General features: G+C 39.6%; 1 protein-coding gene across 5 annotated transcripts in view; it reads left to right on the top strand.

The window, feature by feature from the left end:
• mypn (myopalladin) overlaps nt 1–18233 on the top strand; it is a 31736-nt gene extending 13503 nt beyond the window's left edge. For 4 of the 5 annotated variants that reach the window (XM_032553883.1, XM_032553884.1, XM_032553882.1 and 1 more), the window contains 17 exons: nt 210–573; nt 1345–1419; nt 1819–1960; nt 2672–2695; nt 2966–3082; nt 3577–4189; nt 7098–8021; nt 8563–8695; nt 10419–10496; nt 12076–12297; nt 12373–12522; nt 14020–14099; nt 15327–15453; nt 15534–15741; nt 16242–16407; nt 17512–17645; nt 17731–18233. In XM_032553883.1, the coding sequence (XP_032409774.1) occupies nt 210–573; nt 1345–1419; nt 1819–1960; nt 2672–2695; nt 2966–3082; nt 3577–4189; nt 7098–8021; nt 8563–8695; nt 10419–10496; nt 12076–12297; nt 12373–12522; nt 14020–14099; nt 15327–15453; nt 15534–15741; nt 16242–16407; nt 17512–17645; nt 17731–17909 (3736 nt within the window). In that variant the 3' untranslated portion in view covers nt 17910–18233. The remainder of the gene's footprint in view (nt 1–209; nt 574–1344; nt 1420–1818; nt 1961–2671; nt 2696–2965; nt 3083–3576; nt 4190–7097; nt 8022–8562; nt 8696–10418; nt 10497–12075; nt 12298–12372; nt 12523–14019; nt 14100–15326; nt 15454–15533; nt 15742–16241; nt 16408–17511; nt 17646–17730) is intronic. The other variant, XM_032553885.1, reaches the window with a different exon arrangement.
• The last annotated feature ends 1082 nt before the right edge of the window (nt 18234–19315 follow it).

Below are 19315 nucleotides of genomic sequence, written 5' to 3'. Positions count from 1 at the left end.
GAGAAAACTCAGGTTTTTAAGAGAATGGCAGCTTGTCAATTAATAAATCAACCACCCTTTATATTAACTCTTTAGTGGATAAATTTAATCTCTAAAAGTGAGAACGAAAGTTTTCAATAAAAATACATTTCTGCATGAAATTCCTGCTTTTAACAACCAAATCTGCATAATCCTATTCCTCTTCTGTTTTTGTTTGTTTGTTTTTTAAGGTTGCAGCGGAAACCAAAGTCATCTCCATCTTTCCCTCAGTCGTCAAACCAAACTCGGCCTGTGAAGGAGGACGACTCGGCATCGTCTCCGCTCGCAGCAGCCGCAGTGGAACCGGAGGAGGATTTGACCCAAACTGCTCCAGAAGCTCCTCTACCCGTCCGGACATCTGCCACCATACTGCAAGTCCCAGAGCTCGCCAGAGTGACCCTGGTTCCTCCTGCTGGGGAGGAGCAAAGAGTGCTACCTGTGCAGGTGTTTCCCACTTCAGCAGAACTAACAGAAACTGAAAACGCATCAACATTGGCTTTAAGTCCAGCTGGGTCGTCCATACTGTCCACTGCAGAACAAACGCCGCAACTTCAGGTAAACAAGCTGCAAGGTTTCCGTCTGCAGCCTCATTTTTATCCAAAATATTACAACCCACATGTCTTCCTGTGAAGTTTTCCAAAACAGGAAGCAAAAAATGGGATTATTGTTGCTCCGGAACTGAGTTCATTTCTAAAAATGTATCAGTTCAAATCCAGCAGCATTTCTATTTTGGCATTTTTAAATGTTTGTTTGGATCTTGAGCAGATGAGGGCAGAGTTCCCAAAAATGTACTGAAGAAAGAGTAGCACTACTTCCACATATTTTTACTCAACTAAAAGTAAAAAGTAATTACTTAAGTAAGAGAAAAACAGTATTTGATGAAAAAGTATTGAGTAACTGACATTAATCATGTTTAAAAGTTACTTTGTCAGACGCACCAAAATATTGGTAATTTTGGTATTTTAAACACCAAAATGAAAATAATTAATATAAATAACAAAAGGTTGGAGCATTTTTTTCCAAGTCAGTTTCTTTCAATTAAAAACTTATAAAACTTTAACAAAAATTGCAGGTGTGTGTCTGTGCCGGCTGAAATTCAGGTTAAAACGTGTTTGTTTTACATTCAGTGGGTAGAAAATCCAGAAACTTTTACTAAAATAAGAGTAGAGATACTTTATAATAAAATTACTCAAGTAAAAGTAAAAAGTGCAGCATAGTAAAAATACTCCTAAAAGTTTTTTTTTTTTTTTTTAAGTTATTTGAGTAAATGTAATTGAGTAAATGTCCGTAGTTACTACCCGGCTCTGGTTCTGTGTTTTCCTGCAGACTCCAACCTTCAGCCAGCACTACTCAGAAGAAAGAAGCGGGCCGCCCGTCATGGCCGCCCCGGTGTTCACGGAGGTAGAAACCAGAAGTTTACATACGCTGAATTAAGACACAAACATTTATTTTCTTTCTGTCTGAAGTAAAATCAGACCAAACTTCTCTTGTTTTGGGTCAGTTTGAATCACCAAAATTATTTCTGTTTGCTAAGTAACATAAAAGTTTGTGAGAAGATTTTTAGATATTTATTTTTTTGCAAATTTCTTTCAATCCAGAAGTTTACATACATCTCATCAGTATCACTTGGGTCAAACCTGTTGGGTTTCCTGCTGCAGCATTTAGCCAATAGACATAACTTTGGTAATTCTGCCATTAACGCTTATGAGAAAAAAATGATTGTGTCCATTTATTGTGTGTATGTAAATATGTGGTTCCAGCTGCGTTTATGTATCCCTCTGTTTCCTGTTTTGTGAAAAGAGCCTACAGGAGCTGAGTGCGTCAGAAGGCCAGCTGGTGGTGCTGGAGTGCCGGGTGAAAGGAGTCCCGGCTCCGCGGGTCGACTGGTTCAGAGACGGAAAACTCATAGAGGACTCCCCTGATTTCAGGATCCTACAGAAAAGTAAAATCTGATGCCTGTGTTTTCATATCCGTCTGAATAAATGTGTAGAAGAAGAAAAAGTGGAGGCATTTAACAGCAGTTTGTTCTTTATTTAATGTGATTTTCAGATGTAGAGGGGATATGGGTGACTTACAAAAGGTTTTTACAAGAAAAAAGACTGAAAAGTGTGGCATGCATATTTGTTTTAATGAGTTTCTTGTTCTAACGAGACAAGTTTTATGTCTCTTCATGAAGGGGAACTTTCTTGTTGTGATGAGAAGTTTTATAAGTTTTTTGGTTTAATGAGATTTTTATATACCACTCTGATTTTTTATGAGAAAGCTTCCCGTTATATCGAGAACGTTTTCCGTTATAAGGCACGTTTCTTATTTAAACGAGTTCCATTACGAGACGAGTTTTATATAACGCTATTTGTTGAAGGGTTTTTGTTATAACTATGAAGTTTCTTGTTTAAATGAGAATATTTTGTTATGAAGTTTTATGTCTCGTTATAACGACAAAGTTTCTCTTTATGAAGTGAAATTTGTAACTGGACAAAATGAACTTTTACTTTTACTGCAGCTGGAAAAGGTCAGCAAGTAAACAGATAAAATTAAATGAGATCTGTGTTCAATTTAAATGTATTTCTCAAACAAAAATCATCATGAATTTGTTAAAAAAGCTTTTTATAGATCAGTTTGTGACTAAAGTTGGTTTCTGTTCTTGTTTCAGAGCCCAGATCTCCAGCAGAACCAGGTATGAAACTCATTCAGTCTGAAACACATGAGCTTCACCAGAGCAGCGTTTAGAGGAGCTGCAGTGTTTAAAGTCCTCAGTTCTTCTTCTGTACATAAGCCAGGGCTGCGACTCCCACAAACTGGACCTTATAAGGTATCCCCCATCCCTGGCTGACGTGGTCCTCCTGCAGCAGCTGCACACCGACTCCCAGCTGAAGTGATGCGTAGAAAAACACGCTGCTGGGCTGTTTGAAGTGATGCAGGGTTCTTTGTTTTGTTTTTCTTGCAGAGGAAATCTGCACGCTGGTTATAGCTGAGGTTTTTCCAGAGGACTCAGGGATGTTTACTTGCACAGCCAACAACAATTATGGAACCGTTTCCAGCTCTGCTGCTCTGAGGGTCAAAGGTAAAACTCCTCTTTCTTTCAACAGAATTAAAAATGTGAGGGGTTCAGGGATAATGATTATTTTAGTAATCGATTAATCTATTTATTATTCTGACAATTAATCAAATAATTCTGCATATTCTGGAGATTTTTTATTTAACCATCTAAATCTTTTTTTACACAATATTAGAAATACATTAAAATGCAAATATACAACTAATTCAATTCCTTTTTAAATAAGAAAATAAGCATTTTATTTCCTAAATGTATTCCTTTAGAAAATCTGAACCAGGTGAGACAAAGGTGTTTTTATCTTAAATGCACTTATTTATATGCTGTTTTGGCTAATTTACTGCTCTGACCAAGTGGCCTTTGTAAAAATCTGTATACTCCAATTAACAATTAATTGATTACTAAATTAGTAGACCATTTCAATAATTGATTAATCGTGATTAATCGTTTGAGCCCTATAGTATTTTTGGATGAATTTATAAATTGTTCCTGTGTTTTCTCAGCTAACAGCAACAACAGCAGCCATGCGAGGCCTTTCAGCGGATTACTGACAGAGTCCCGCCGAGACCAGGGCTTCACCCCGTCGGCTCCGGCTGTGACCTCCCACCCAGAGGTCACGGTGAGCAGCAGCATCCGCCTCGAGCCGCTGGTTTCCAGCACGTTACGCCTCGACCCATTAAATACCAGCACCCTCCGTCTGGAGCCCTCTGTCCTGAACTTGGACGGCGTCTCGGGGTCCAGTGGTCCACGTGTCGATCTCCAGAACCCCAGGCAGATTTTCTCCAGTCAAAGGCCTTTCACTGTGTCTCCTGCGGCGGCGAATACGCCTGAGCAGAAAGCGTCCAGACCGTCGGATAGACATGCCAAGGCAGCCCCAAACCGGCCAAACGGCGGCAGCGGCGTGGTTCCCCTGCCTGACCCTCCGCCTAACTCCTGCCTGAAAACAGGAACCCTGACGAACCACAGAGACTCCCGAGCCGGCGCTAGAGTCGGCCTGCGCGTCCACTTCAAACTCCCCGAGGATGAGGAGGATGAAGAACAAGGCGACTACGACGAAGACCTCAGTCTGGCATTATCCGGCAAAGAGCCGCCGCCAGTGCTGGCCAAGCCCAAACTGTAAGTAGAGCCAGGATGAAGTTATATTGATTAATGAAGCTGATTTATCAATTAATAATTCATTTATAGGCGGCCATTTTCTTAAAAACATCAGTTTTCTCTTGTATCAAGGGGGCTGACCGTCTGTCCATAACATGAAGGGCTACATTTTTTATCAGATGAAATGTTTTTAAAGAAGAACATCATATTTTAACTATTTTTTGTATTTTTCAGAAAGAAAATAAACAGAAAATTGTGGTTTTCTGAGGTTATTAAACATAGACCTAATTATCAAGTCAAAGTTTCTTTATGTAGCACTTTTACATTTCAGCTGCTTCACAATAATGTCAACATCATAGGCAGATATGACAAAACAAGAAATAAAATTTAAGTTTAATGAAAAAACAAAAATAAAATTGGTAGTAAATTACCAAAAAATATGAATAGAAGCCAAAACTTCCCAACGATTTCCCAAAAACTTGAATCAATTAATAGTAAAATATAGCAAATCAGCAACCTTTTTAAGTTTTTAAGGAGATTTTAAAAGAACATGTTAAACTCTTAATTCCCCATAAACAGAGATATTCTTACAGAAGTACTGTCTGTTACTCTTGAAGGAAAGTTAAAACTTGCATTAACTCACCACAGCCCTCAAAAACCACCGTGTGTTTTGGCGCCATGTTTTTTTTCATCATGTTGCGATTTTTCTCGTTAAATCCGCCACCTTCGTAGGTGGCGGATTTAACTTAATTTAACTTTAATTTAGCACCTCAACAGGTTTAACGTCGTCATGCAGCTCGGCTGGCCGCCATGTTTGTTTTACGTATTAAGGGACTCCCTGCTTCAGGATGACCAGCGGCGCCCTCTGCTGGATGGAAGCCAAACTGCAACACTAAAAGAAGGTCTCAGCGGGCGTTATTAGTTAATCGATATGAACTAAATTTAATCTAATAAACCATTAGTGGACCATTTGTTTGCATTTGTAGCTGAGAGTTGTGTGAGTTATGCAGAGGGACGTGTCAACGCAGCAGAGGAGGCGGCGCGCTTCCTCCTGCTTCCACTGAGACAGCAGCTGCAAACATTTCAGTTATTAAACTCACACATGCAGACGTGAAAATGTGGATCTCCAGGCTTTCCAAAACAAAGGATGGCGTTTTTTATTTGTAAGTTTGCTTCTTTTTGTTTGTATAAATCAATTTGCAGAAACTTGCCTTTTATTGGTTGTTTATTTAAGATTTCAGCTTGAAATTATAGTTCACTGTTTTGCAAAAATGCAATAATTTATGTTAAATAAGCTGTAAGCTGCTAACAGTGAAAGGTAAATTTGTTTGGAAAAGAGATGGTGCTGTTTGTGAGCCACTTGTTTTTATTCCATAAAAGGACAGCTCGGTTTTCCTCATGCATGCCCCACTCAGCTTCACTGCATCCACATGAAACGCAGCGAGCCCTGCAAAGGTATTCATCCCCCCTCAAGCTTTTTACACATTTTGTCACAAAGTTTACTGTGTCTTACCGTTTTTATTAGATGGAGCAACATTAATTTGCATTTATTTCTTATTCTGACGCCTCTAAATCCAGTGAAACCTGTTTAGAAATCTCCTAAACAGTAAACAAAGTCTATCTGTCTATAATTTAAAGAGAAAATTCACATTTTGCATGTTTTTGTACTTCCATTTGAGTCTCAACTGCTTTTAAAAACCGTCAAAGCGCTTACAAACAAAACACCCAACTGTTTCTACTGGCCAAAAGTTAATGTTCTTTGGTGTCTGGAAAACGAGCAGTTTCAAAATCCTCCAGATGAAGTCGCATTTGGACACTGCACCATTACTTAGCAACCACAGCAGAGGCCAGTCCGTTACCTAGCAACCCAAGTGAAACTCAAACATGTTTGTTCAGCTGGTTTTATCGCTTTCTTTTTATTAGCTTCCTTTGTGTTGATATAATATTGTAGTAATACTGCCATCTCCCATTGCTGAAGGAACTTTAAAAATCCATCCAGTCAATGACGGCGTCCATTATTACTTCCATAAACAGTTTGCTTCTGTTTGATGTTTACATTTTTCTTCTGACCATACGGGTCGCTTTGGGGTTGCAAACCGTTAACACAAAAGTCTGTTTGCAGCCACACTTAATTAGTAGCCCTGAACAGCCATGCAAAATAAAAAAAATTGGAATGGAGAATCAATACCTGCTGTGTGAACATAAAAGTTGAAGGACTGATACATTTTTATGGTAGATTATAGCCTAGAGTGTTTTCACACTTGATAAATTGGTAGATTTGGTTCTATTGGGGATCAAAGTCACAACATTTCAGCTGCTGCAGTTTTTTCTCACTGCACTGGGTCAAACAAAACCAACTAATTTAAAAACCTGTTCCCCTCCTCGCCTGTGGGGGTGCTGCAACATGAATTACTGAAGGAACCACCATGAAAATCTCTGAAGACACTGAACACAATTTTCTTTTTCAGAAGAAGTAGCATCAGATTTCAGTGGTTGTAAAATGTCTCTTTTTTTCTCTGGTAAAATAGCGCAAGCCATTTCTCCTGCTAGCGCTAAAACTAGTTTGTTTATTTTGTTTGAATTTACCCAGAATGCCCTGCACTATAGTCCGCTTCCTGCTTTGGAGCGGTTTGCAAGTAGACTGGAGAATGCTCCAAAAGACTACTGGACTACCTGACTACTGGACTGTCAGGTGTGAAAACAGCCTTACTTTACAAGTTAGGCTGTTTTACTAAGGTTTACTAAGTAAAACAACTCCAGAAACAGATGGAAGTTGAAAACAACTTCAAGTCAAACCTTTAGATATTATATGTAAAATATATGAAAAAGCACCATGTATTTTTCTATGCAGGACTTTGTCTTGCTCTCTGTCGGTTTACGTCCCGACAGGTTTAAGACTTGTGTTGCTTGCATTCGTTTCCATCAACAGGGACCCGGCTCAGCTTCAGCTTCTGCACAACCAGGTCCTCATGGAGCAGCAGCAGGAGAGCGAACCTCAGACCAAACCCCACACCCATCACCGGCCCCACCACCCATTCCAGACCCAGCTCCCCTCTGAGGTCCAAAGTCCCTCTGAGGGTCCTCTATGGTCTCCCAGAATTCACCGTGAACCTCAGATTCCTCCCCTGAGCGCCACCAAACCTCCAGCTCCTTCGTTCAGCTCCGCCCCAGCCCTCAGCGCTGCCTCCTGGACTCCTCCTGCTACTCCTCACCTCAACATGTCCCCCCTGGTGACCAGTCCGACCAACACCATCCACGCCTCCCATCTGAACCTTTCCCCCGCAGCTCTGAGCAGAGCCGGACCCAAACCCCAGTTCAGTTCTCCGCCGGCTCCAAAGCTCAGCGCCGCTCCACCAGACTCATCCGTTCTGCAGTTCATGTCCCCGACTCCTCAGCTCCGGAGCACTCACGCCTCCCTGATGAACCTGACCGCCGTGTCCTTCAGCTACACCCGGCCCAAGGAGTTCATCGCCGCTCAGACCCTCTCGCCCATCAGGAGTCTGTCACCGACAGAATCGCCGGTTCCGCTGCTGCAGGAGCTGGCCGCCGAGCTCAATTCGTCGGCGGCCAGCTCCCCGACCCCACCGCCGTTCTCCCCGCCGCTCACGTTCACCCCCACCAGGGTTCTCAAGTCGCCCACCAGTCCTCCGTCCCTGTTGTCGTCTCCCACGTTCCTGAACAGCGGTCTGGGCTTACGGGCCCAGTCGCCGCCGCAGGCGTCCTCCCCGACCTCCAGCAGCTCCTCGCCCAGCCCCATCCAGAACCCGGTGGCCTTCCTGAGCTCCGTCCTGCCGTCACTGAGCCCGAGTCAGCCCACCAACTCCATGGGGCTTCCCAAAGGAGCTCCGTCAGGGTGAGTTCCCTCTACGGCGCAAATGATTAATCGTGATTAATCGATTTTTTAAAATAGTCGTCATTGATTCATCATCTAAAAAAATCTATTTTGTGAAAAAAAAACATATTCAGAGCAGCAATTAATCTAAAATTGTACAAAAATATATTTTGCATTTAAGATAAAAACACATTTGTCTGTAAATATGTTTGAGCCAAAACGTTTAAATCTATTTTTAATGGATAGAAAGGGCTTAAGTGGTTAAATGACAATGTAGAATGTGCAATTTTTTTGTTACCCAATTAATTGTCAGAATAATTGAACTTTTAAGTGATTATTAAACTAACCATCAGTTGCAGCCCTAGATCCTTCTGATAAAAGCTAGCGTTGCTACAAGCTAGCGTTGCCATGAGCTAGCGCTGCTATGAACAAGTGCTGCTACGAGCTAGTGCTGAACAACATGGCTCAAAAATAGAATCTTGATTTATGTTTTTTTTCATAGAACACGAGAACATTTTTTTATTTTTACCGCAAACCTTCATTACATCTTCATCCTCTGCAGGGTCAAAAAGAAAACTCCCAAGACTCGCCTGCCGTCAGCTGAAAACATCAGTGAGAGCAAAGAGCTTCTCCTCCAGGACATGGAGAAGACACTTCGGTTAAAAAGCGATGCTCCTCAGTTTGCACATCAGCAGGTACCGTCTGAAATCTGAAATCTTTCTGTGCAACCAACTGATCAGTTATTTTTAAAGTTTAACTCGGTGTGAAAGAAAACCACAGAACAGAAAACAAATGTTACAACTTATGTTCTCCTCCAAACTTATCAAATAATATAGAAAAAGAGTTAAAGCTGAAACAGCTTTTCATGTAAAACAAAGTATTTCTCTACATGGGATTGTTTTACACGTCTCCACCAGGTGTGTGAAAAGGTGTAAAAGGATGTTGCATGTATGCATTCTCCCCTCATGTTTGGATAAACATGGATTCAGACTAATTCCCACACCTCCTCCATATCAAAGTGCTGCAGCCACCATCGTCCATGTCATTCACAGAGTAACAACACACAGTTTGCTCGCTCAAACCTGCAGCTTCTGTGTGTGGTTGTTTTTTTTCTCAGCTTGTATCATTAGGCCTGTCACAATAACACATTTTGCTGGATGATAAACTCTCCCTGAAGTTATTGCGGTAAACGATAATATTTTGGTTTTGAGACTATTTTCAAGTAATAAAATTTTAAGAATTTTAATTAATATTTAACACTGGAACTTGGAGACATTTAAAATATTCATTCTAGCTGAGACCAAAGCTGGAAGACTTTTATCATCCAGCTTTTGGTAGAAAGGGAGAAAATGACAAATCATGCAAAGAGAACCTACTGAGCTTGTTTTAATTTATCATGCAGCTAATACAAAGCTCTCATGTGACGTCACGCTTCCGTGAACTTTGCCATCTTGGCAGGCGGTTGCTATGGAGTTGCTATGACAACAATAAAAGGATACAAGCTTAGAGCTAGCTCCCGCCTCGTTCCTGTCTAACTTATAAACAACACAAATTACAACTATTACAACAAGTACTCTACCCACCTCTGTGTAGTACTAAGTTACTTACTGTTGTACTTATTGCCGAACTAGCAGAATTAGGTTAGCTTATATAGCTTGTATCTGCTAGCTTAGACGGACATGTATGCTACGTGTTTGTTACTACGTACTTACTCTGTCAGGCACCAGAACCTCGTCATTCACATGAAGAGTTCGTAAGTTCTTTACAAATCTTTTTAAAAGTTGATTGTTCAGGCCTCGAAACTCCACTATGGAGTAGTACTCTTCACTAGCTAGTTAGTCATATTGTAATAGGAAATCGGAGGCAGCTTGTCCACATCGTCTGACATATTTTCCTTCTCCGTCTCATATGGTCGAACCCAACAGCAGCCATTTTGTTCATGTACCGTATTTTCCGACGCACTGTTAATGAATGCTCTATTTTCGATCTTTTTTCATACATAAAGCGAAACAAAACAGTCAGATAAGTCAGTCAATAAGTAATACGTCGCGCAGTACGTATTACTCCGCGACGCTCCAGACTATGGTAGCGGTAATGTAACTAAAACATTTTGACAGAGCACAAAATCGCTCTTATGAGGCGCGCTTTCATTTTTTGATATAATTAAAGGATTTTAAGTATGCCTTATAATCCGGAAAGTACGGGTATCTTTCTCTCACACACATACTGGTATTTTCTTTTCTTTTTTTTGTCTGGGAGCCATGAGTCCATTATGCTTTTACCTACCAAGATGGCGCTGATCACTTCCGGTTCAGACCTGTGGGAGCTATGTATTGATTTGTTATTGCGACAGGCCTGTGCAGGATGTTTGTACCATTTGTGTGTATTTGGTGTTCATCCATCCCTGTCCTCTCGTAGAAGCTGAGTGTTAAGGGGAAAACAGCGAGCAGACTCCTTGGACCAAACAATGCTGCTACTGTCATTAACTATGATGAGGTACAAGGATCTTCCACGGCTCTGCTTTGCTCCTGGCTGAATGAGTTACCGTCTCAGACCAGAAACTTTCAAAATTATTCTGTTCTTTTACAAATAATCATTTTAATTAATATCTCTAATCCAGCATTTAAGCTTCTGTTGACTAATATATAACATGCACGAATAATTCAGTCAAAACTAATTGTGAAAATTCATAAAATTTTCAGCTTCCTATTAAATCTACATCTCAACTTTCCACTTGAAGCTTTGGCAACAATGTTTAGCGTAATTATTCTCCCATGAAGTGCTTGAGATCCATACAACTAATTTGTGGTTTTATTTTGGGGTCCGAAGGATTAAAAGAAACTGGGCAATTATTTCTCTGTTTTACCCTGAACTGTTTGGTTTGATTGAGCAACAGGTTTTCTACCACCTAAATTAAAGCCAGACTAAGATTTTTTTATTTTTTTTTTAATTATGAGAATAAAATCAGCTTTTATTAGTCGAATAAAGACGTAATATTTCCAGAAGAAAGTCGCAAGAGTACTTGGAAAAAGTTTAATAATAATTTCAAAGTCCTGCTACTGATGATAATCTGATGCTGATGTGTTAAGAGGACTGATACCAAAGTATAATTTCACAAGATTCTTAACTTTCCTCATTTAATTTTTTTGTGAAGGACTTCTCATGAAATTACTACTTAATTTTGATCTTATTTATTCTGTTAAAATTATGAGTTTATTCTTGCATTGTTAGAAGTTATTACGACTTTATCCTGGTAACATTTTTACATTCTTGTCGTATTATTATTATTTTTTTGGTATATGACTTTTGGTCATATGACTTTATTCTCATATGTTATGACTTTTGCTTGTATTGCTACGACTTTACGCTCATAAGATAATTTTTTATCTTAGAACTTTATTCTCAGAGTGTGAGTTTATCCGGATAATATTATGATTTAATTCTGGTAATATTATGAGTTTATTGTCGTATGTTACGACACTGTCTACCAGATTATTACAACTCGACTAGCCTCTTATAACTATGACTTGTTTCTTATATTAGAACATCTCGTAATATCACTTTTTCTGTGTGCGACTTTATTCTCTTATTATTAGAACTTCGTGCTGGTAATATTATGACTTTCTTGTTTTATTACAACTTTTTTGTCCTAATTTTGCGACTTTTTCCTCACATTATTATGAATATATTCTTGTAAAATGACCTTTTTGTGGCATGACTGCATTCTCATATGACTTTATTCTTGTAATGTATCTTTTATTCTTAGCCTGGTCCTGATACTCCGTCGTATTAGACAGACAGTCAAACATCTCTGCATGAAAGTTCAAAATTTTTTGTAAACGCTGCACCAATTTCTAAAACGTAACAGCAAACAGGATTTAATGAATTATAAATTTGTATTAAAGGTACATCTGACTTTACATGAGGAATAAGTTTGTATGCCTGATGATTCCTGCACATGGTTTTGCATGTGGCTGCAGTCGTCAGTTTCTCAGGCAGATTTGATGAAAATATGGAAACGTCGCTCTAACCCGACTGCCTGATTACTCGGACGTTGTTGCTTTTCTTTCTGCAGGAGTACAAAGTGTCCAACTTTGAGCAGCGGCTAATGAGTGAAATCGAGTTTCGCTTGGAGCGAACGCCGGTGGAGGAGTCGGACGACGAGGTTCAGCACGACGACATCCCGACGGGGAAATGCATCGCCCCGGTTTTTGACAAGAAGCTGAAGAACTACAAGGCGATGGAAGGCGTTCCCGTCACCTTCACCTGTAAAGTTCTGGGCGTCCCGTCTCCAAAGGTGAAACCCGGCCCGGTTCTGACCGTCCGCCGTCGTTCCCCACACACAGTCGCTCACATCTTTGGTCCTGATCAGGTCTACTGGTTCAAGGACGGCAAGCAGATCCTGAAGAAGAACACCCAGTACCAGAAGCTGAGGGAAGGTGACGGGACCTGCTGCCTGCACATCGAGTCCACCGCCGCTGACGACGACGGAAACTACACCGTCATGGCCGCCAACCCGCAGGTTCAGTTTCATCCTTCCTCTCTTGGCCCGGTCCCAAAACTCGCACTTCCGCCCTGGTGACCTTCAAATGCGCGTTGATGCTTGGGCTGAAAAGCTTGTGTAAAGGCGTTTCATCTCGGCTGATGTCAATAATTAGTATGTTTTTGCTTTAAATATGTGAAATACTCCCAAACCGGTGAATGACATTTCTGGTTTTACTCACAGTTTTCACTTCATAATGTTTTTTTACTTTTAAGCAGTAATGAGGCAAAACCTTAAACTGCTGCTGCGTAAGTTACTCAACAGATTGTTGCTAGGCAACCAAATGTGTGGGGGGTACTTGAAACTGCTAGTTACCCAGCAAGTTGTTGCTAGGCAACCAGAGAGCAGAGTTGGCTGGTAACTAGTTACAGTTACTTGAGTTACTTTCTTGTAAAAATTTACTTGTAAGAATGTTTTTGCTACACTGTACTTTTTAAGTTTACTTACATTTTTTATTATAAATTATCTCTGCACTTACCTGAGTAAAATTTCTGGATTTTCTACCCACTGAATGAAAAACAAACATATTTTAACCTAAAATTCACCAGACACGGACACACCTGTAGTTTTTGTTAAAGTTTCATCAGTTTTTTACTGAAAGAAACTGATTTGGAAAAAGTTATTTTGCTTGATTTTGTTATTTTTGGTCGCTTAAATGAAGTATTGTCATTTGATTTTTAAAATGCCAAAATTTCCTCTTAACTTTATATTTGGTTCATCTGATGAAGTAATTTTTAAACATTAAATGATTGATAATTTGATTAGTTACTCAGTACTTGAGTAGACTTTTTATCAAATACTTTTTTACTCTTACTTGAGTCATTTCTTGGACGGCTACTTTTTACTTTTACTTGAGTAAAAACATGTTGAAGTAGTTCTACTCTTACCTGAATATATACGTAATCATACCTTTAAGTAGCTGAATGATAGCAGGAGGAATTGCCTTTAAGGCTCTGTTAAATTGACTTTTAATTAGTATTTTTTGACTAAATCATCATACGATAAAAAGTTTCCATCTTGAAAATATGGCAATGTTCAGCAAGGAAGCTGTCTGTCGCAAAAAAAAATCATTTTCCAAAGGTAAAGTATTGAAATAATTTTTGTTTTGCTCTACTGTACCTTTGTGAATACTATCAAATTTTTCTCCATGTTCAACAAGTTATAGCCAAATATCTGCTGTAATGGCTTTGGAAAGCTAAAATATGTATACTGTACATTTAAAGTCAATTGCTTGTTGTAGTTGTCGTTTTAATGCCCAGTTCTGCCACTTTGGAATGAGGCGTACTGTCACAACTCTCTAATTTCTGCATGTTTGTAAGCTGCACACTCGAACCCTTGTGTTCACTTCGACTGAGTGTGCGCTTCGTAGAGGGCTGCAGGGTGTTGAGCGAGTATTGGGAGTATTGGGCCTTTCTATCAACACCGTCCTGCTGGAGGCTCTGGCTGATTTTGGATTTGCTGTTTGGTGATCTCCAGGGACGAATCAGCTGCTCGGGACATTTGATTGTCCAATCTGGACCACCGCGAAGCCGGCTGACGCCTATTCAGTCTCAGAGGTGAGCAGACCTTAGATGGATGCGATCTGACAAACGGAGAGTGAGGAACAAGCAGTTACTTCCTGTTCCTGGACTAACATCAGTCTGATTTAGTGGATGTCCAAATCACTTTTAAGGGCAGTATTAACACCATTTTATGTCACAATCAACTGTGTTACCATCACTGTTTATAAAAATCCCATATAGTTCAAATACGATTTAAAAGAAATTTGACATTGTAATTTAACGCCTTGAAATTGGGCCTCTGTCTCTTTAAAAACTCCTGCTCTTTCTGAAACTCCGCCTTCAGGAAGTCATCACCACATTTCTCCTCTATTAACTTTTTAACGTTTTTACCAGCGATAACTCAGAAGTAGCTCCTATAATGAGCTCAGCAGGTCCACCAGGTGTTTGCTAATTGCTGCTGGCTAGTCTGAAGGAGCTGAGAGGGGGAGGAGCTCTGCCTTGAGGGCGGAGCTATGTCCATCCGGACGTTTTGAAAAGCTGAGTGGTTGTCATGGAGATTAAAGGATTTCTCAAACATGTATGAATAAGAAAAAGTTTATTTTATATAACACTGCCCCTTCAAACGTTTCACATTAGAATCCTCCGATCAAACCAGTTCCATAAGTTTAAAAAGCAGGCAGATGCGACCCATAGTCTAAACAGATCAACTCAGATCTTCTTACTGCCTAAAAACATCCAACTTACATTTGTGGATCTAATTCAGATGCGAATGTTTTCAAAGCGTCTGCAGTCTGAACAAGTATGTCACATTTTAGAGAAGACAAGTGTTTTGTTGTTGACTTACCATCCAGAAACCACTTGCTGTATTCTTGATAGTTGTGCAGGAGGTTCTACTTCTGCTTTTCAGAGTTTCATGGTTGTATAATTGCGCATCTGGTTGCAGCCATTTTCATGAGTTTTTACACTCATGATACACTAATTCCTAATGTTGAGTTAGGGTCGTAGCCAGCAGCAGTTTTTTTGGATTTAAAGTGACAAGAGGCCATAAAACAACTTAAATCAGATTATTTAGAAATGATTTTGTGCATAAAATGTGATGAAAATGTTTTGTGTAGCTCATAGACAAAACATGAGCTACACAAAACATGCTTCCTAACCTGGTCAAGGAAGCATATCAGGTCACCTTTAAAGTAAATGTTGCATTCTGTAATTTTGCTGCTGTTTTAACCTGATAAAATGACAGAAATGTTCTGTAACATGCCTTGCTGATGATGATGCCAGGGTTCGCACTCGCATCCAGGAGGTGGAAGGCGAACAAACCCAGGAGCGTTTCTTCCGACCTCACTTCCTCCTGGCTCCCGGAGACATGATGGCTCACGAGGGCCGACTCTGCAGACTCGACTGCAAAGTACGGGCCATTAAAAACACCGAGAACATTAGCGTTGTTCTTCTTTTAGCTCCACCTTACTGTTGGTGTGTCATCTCCAGGTCAGTGGGCTCCCCAGCCCTGAGCTGATGTGGCTGGTCAACGGGAGGCCCATCTATCCAGACCTCAACCACAAGATGCTGGTGCGGGAGAACGGAGTCCATTCCCTGGTCATCGACCCGCTGACGCAGAACGACGCGGGAACGCATACGTGTATCGCGAGCAACAAGGCAGGACAGAGCTCCTTCAGCCTGGAGCTGAAAGTCGTTGGTGAGGTGCCACTAAGTTAACATTCATTAGCTGAGTTTCCGTTCACCAGATAATTGAATATTATGAAAATAAATTTACTTAATAAAAGCATGCCAATTAAAAATGTTAAAAAATTATAGACATTTTTGGCACTTCTTGTTTGTATTGAAATTAATTTATTTCGCAAATCTGTAATGAAAACATGTTTTCGCATCGCACGAGTCACATGATCAACAACCGGATGTTACTACTGCCGGAAACGACAAAGAAGATGACAGGAAGTAGGAGGATGATGTTTTTTAATGACTTTTTGCGAGAACTATCTTATTTACATGTGATTTTAATTGCATTTCATATTTAATAGAAACAACGCAATTGCAAAGTTATTATTATTTTCCAATATTAGCGGAATATCGACAGTTTTGCTCACATTTGTAATAGAAACGCAGCATTTTTTTTTTGCAGCACTTTTTTTTGTTTTGCCATAAAATAAGTGAAATAAATTTGATCTCTCTGCTTAGAGAAAGAAATGAAGCACCCGCCGCAGTTCGTGGAGAAGCTGCAGAACATGGGTATTCCTGAGGGGGCGCCGGTGAGGCTGGAGTGCCGCGTGGCGGGAATGCCGCCTCCAGCCATCTTCTGGAAGAAAGACAATGAAACTATTTCAAAAACGAAGAGCAGAATCAGGTTAGTACCTTTTGTTTTTATTTCTAAGAAAATTATACTAAAATCAGATTTGAATAATTTGTAACATAAAAAAGTGAATGGTTGTGAATTTTTACTGGTGGCAGATTGATGTAGACTGGTCAGAATATTATCATTTTGTTACCCTGGAGGAATTAATCTAAGGGATATTTTTACCATCTAAACATTACGTTTGTCCTCAAAGTGACTAGAAGTTGAGACATTTTATACAGTGATCTTAGTCGTTAACTTTACCTATTTTTTTTGTATGTTTAGCATTAGCTTCCAATGGGTTTTTTTTGTTTAGTAGTTTAGCGTTAACTTATGCTAATTTTTTTATGTGTTTAGTGCTTGCCTCTGTTAATTTTTTAACATTTAGCGGTTCTGTTAGCTTTGATTTATGTTTTGTGTTTAGCTGTGTAGCTTTACTTCCCTCTCGTTTTTAATGTGTTTAGTGTTAGCCTCTGCTAATTGTTTTATGTGTTAAGCGGTTTAGCATTAGCTTCCGATCATTTTTTAAGTGTGCAGTAATTTAGTAATAGCTTTTGCTAACTGTTTTGTGTGTTTAGCATTAGCTTCCACTAATTTTTAATGTGTTTAGTGTTAGGTATTAGAAGAGCTAACATTGTTGTTTAGCAAATTAGTAGTTAGTGGTCTTAGTTATTTAGTTAGCTAGCTAATAATGACTGCTACTGTAAGGCAAACATATATCCTCCTTACATCTATGGCAGCCATTTTGAAATATGAAACCTAAAACCAGGAAAATATAAAAGATTTCTGTGGACTAACTGGCAATTTTAGTGCAGAAATTAACTTTCCATGACAACCATGGTGGCCATCTTGAAAAATAAAAATAAATAGTAAATATGATTTCTTTGAGTCCAATTATGTACGATTTGACACCAAAAATATTAATTTATGATAAATATTGGAAAATTTAGTGCAAGGATACATTTAGAATGTATCCATCTTGAATTTTCCAGTGGCTAACTTTTTTGAAAAGATGTAATCTCTGTTAACATCTGTCCCATGTTCTTGTGAAACATTTTGCTGAACTATTAAATTGTCTGCTGGTGGAAATAAGTCGAAACTCTCTTATTATTTCAGCATGACGCAGGACTCCACAGGATATGTCTGCCTTCTTATTCATCCAACAACAAAAGATGATGCTGGCTGGTACACTGTGTCAGCTAAAAACGATGCTGGAGTTGTATCTTGCACCTGCAGACTTGATATCTATGGTAAATACTCTGCACAGCTGTCAGGTTTCTGAAGATATCCGCTCTGTAACTGTGTAGTAACTCCAGCTTGCTGCTGCGTCTTCAGCACAGTGGCATCAGAGTATCCCAGCACCAATGAGGAAAGCTCCGCGAGCGAGCAGCCGCTACGCCGCTCTGACAGGCCAGGGGTTTGACATTAAGTCGGCCTTTTCCACGTCAGACACCAGCCCCGTCCTGTTCGCCAGCTCGCCTCCGGAGGCCACCCTGGAGAGCGACGAGCTGTGACGGATGCGTCCGCCGTGTTCTGTGACCGCCAGGTCCAAACACGATGAGGCTAACGGGGAAAAACACTAACAGAGCAGATTTTGTGTGGCACATTTTTGAAGTGTTGCATTCAGATTACAGCAGCAATCAGCACTGAAAAGCTGCGTTTCCATTACAAATGTGCAGAAAACTTTGTTGATGTTCCGCTAAAGTAAAAAACAACAACATGATTTTGCGATTGAGGCGTCTCCATTAAAGGGGCAGTATTATGTTTTCCTCTCACATAACGCCATTTTATAGCACAATCAAGTAATCTTCAAGTATCTTATCTTCAGTTGTTATGCTGAATATATCAAATATAATTCTGAATTTGTAATTTAACGCATTGAAATAGGGCCTCTGTCTCTTTAAAATCTCCTGCTCTTTCTGAAAATTCACCTTCAGGAAGTCATCCCAACATGGCTCCCCTATTAATCCTTTAACAACGTTTAGCAACCCTTCAGTTCCTGCAATGTTCCACCAGGTGTTTGCCAATTACTGCTGGCTAGTCTGAAGGAGCCTAGTGGGGGAGGAGCTGCATCTCGAAGGCGGGGCTACGTCCAACCAGGCGTTTTGCAGCTGCATTGTTGCCATGGAGATTAAAGGATTTCTCAAACATGCATGAAAGAATCACGGCAACACTCCAGGTTTGTTTTGGGTGCAGTAATAACATAATACGATGTAACGCTCAAAAAAGACGATTTTACATAACACTTCCCCTTTAAGTAAGACATACAGTTAAAATTGCGTGAACAAGTTTGCATCGCCTTCGTTTTTTCTGTTGTCTTTTTTTTCCCATTAATCTGTATTTTATTTAAACAAATGTCAAGCACACAACAAAGTATACAGAAAAATCACATTTAAACAAACATATTCAATTAGATGAAGACATGCATTACATTTTTCTTCATTTCTTAAAGAAGAAGAAAATATGGTGCTTCATTATGAAATTTACATTTATGAACATAATATTTAGCCAAAAGAATGAAGGCTAAATTGACTTGTGGTTTACCAAAAAAGTTTTCCCATTGCAGTTTTGCAAACGGCACTAATTTTGATTCAGCGCAAAACATTAAAAAAAATTAAAAAAACAAAATTTTATTTCCAAAATTGGTGTTTCCATTGAGCGACTTTTCCATAATTCCAATTTGCACAATTTCAAGGTAAATGGAAACGCAGCTGTAGAGTTTTTCACCATTCCTATTTACTCAAAGACATATGAACAAAATTTTACATGCAGAAAAAAAAACATACGCAGTCTTAGCAAAGTCTCATGAGCCACTTGAGACGTTTTTCTCTTTTAGGTTTGATTGATTCACGTAATTTTTACCTTATAATTATCTTTGAAGATGCAATGAATGCTTAACGCTGCTGGTCTCCACTCTTAA

The sequence above is a fragment of the Xiphophorus hellerii genome, chromosome 22 (genome assembly GCF_003331165.1).
Source record: "Xiphophorus hellerii strain 12219 chromosome 22, Xiphophorus_hellerii-4.1, whole genome shotgun sequence".
Taxonomy (NCBI): domain Eukaryota; kingdom Metazoa; phylum Chordata; class Actinopteri; order Cyprinodontiformes; family Poeciliidae; genus Xiphophorus; species Xiphophorus hellerii.
Note: the sequence above shows the minus strand (reverse complement) of the source record. Positions and strands in the feature narration are given on the sequence as shown.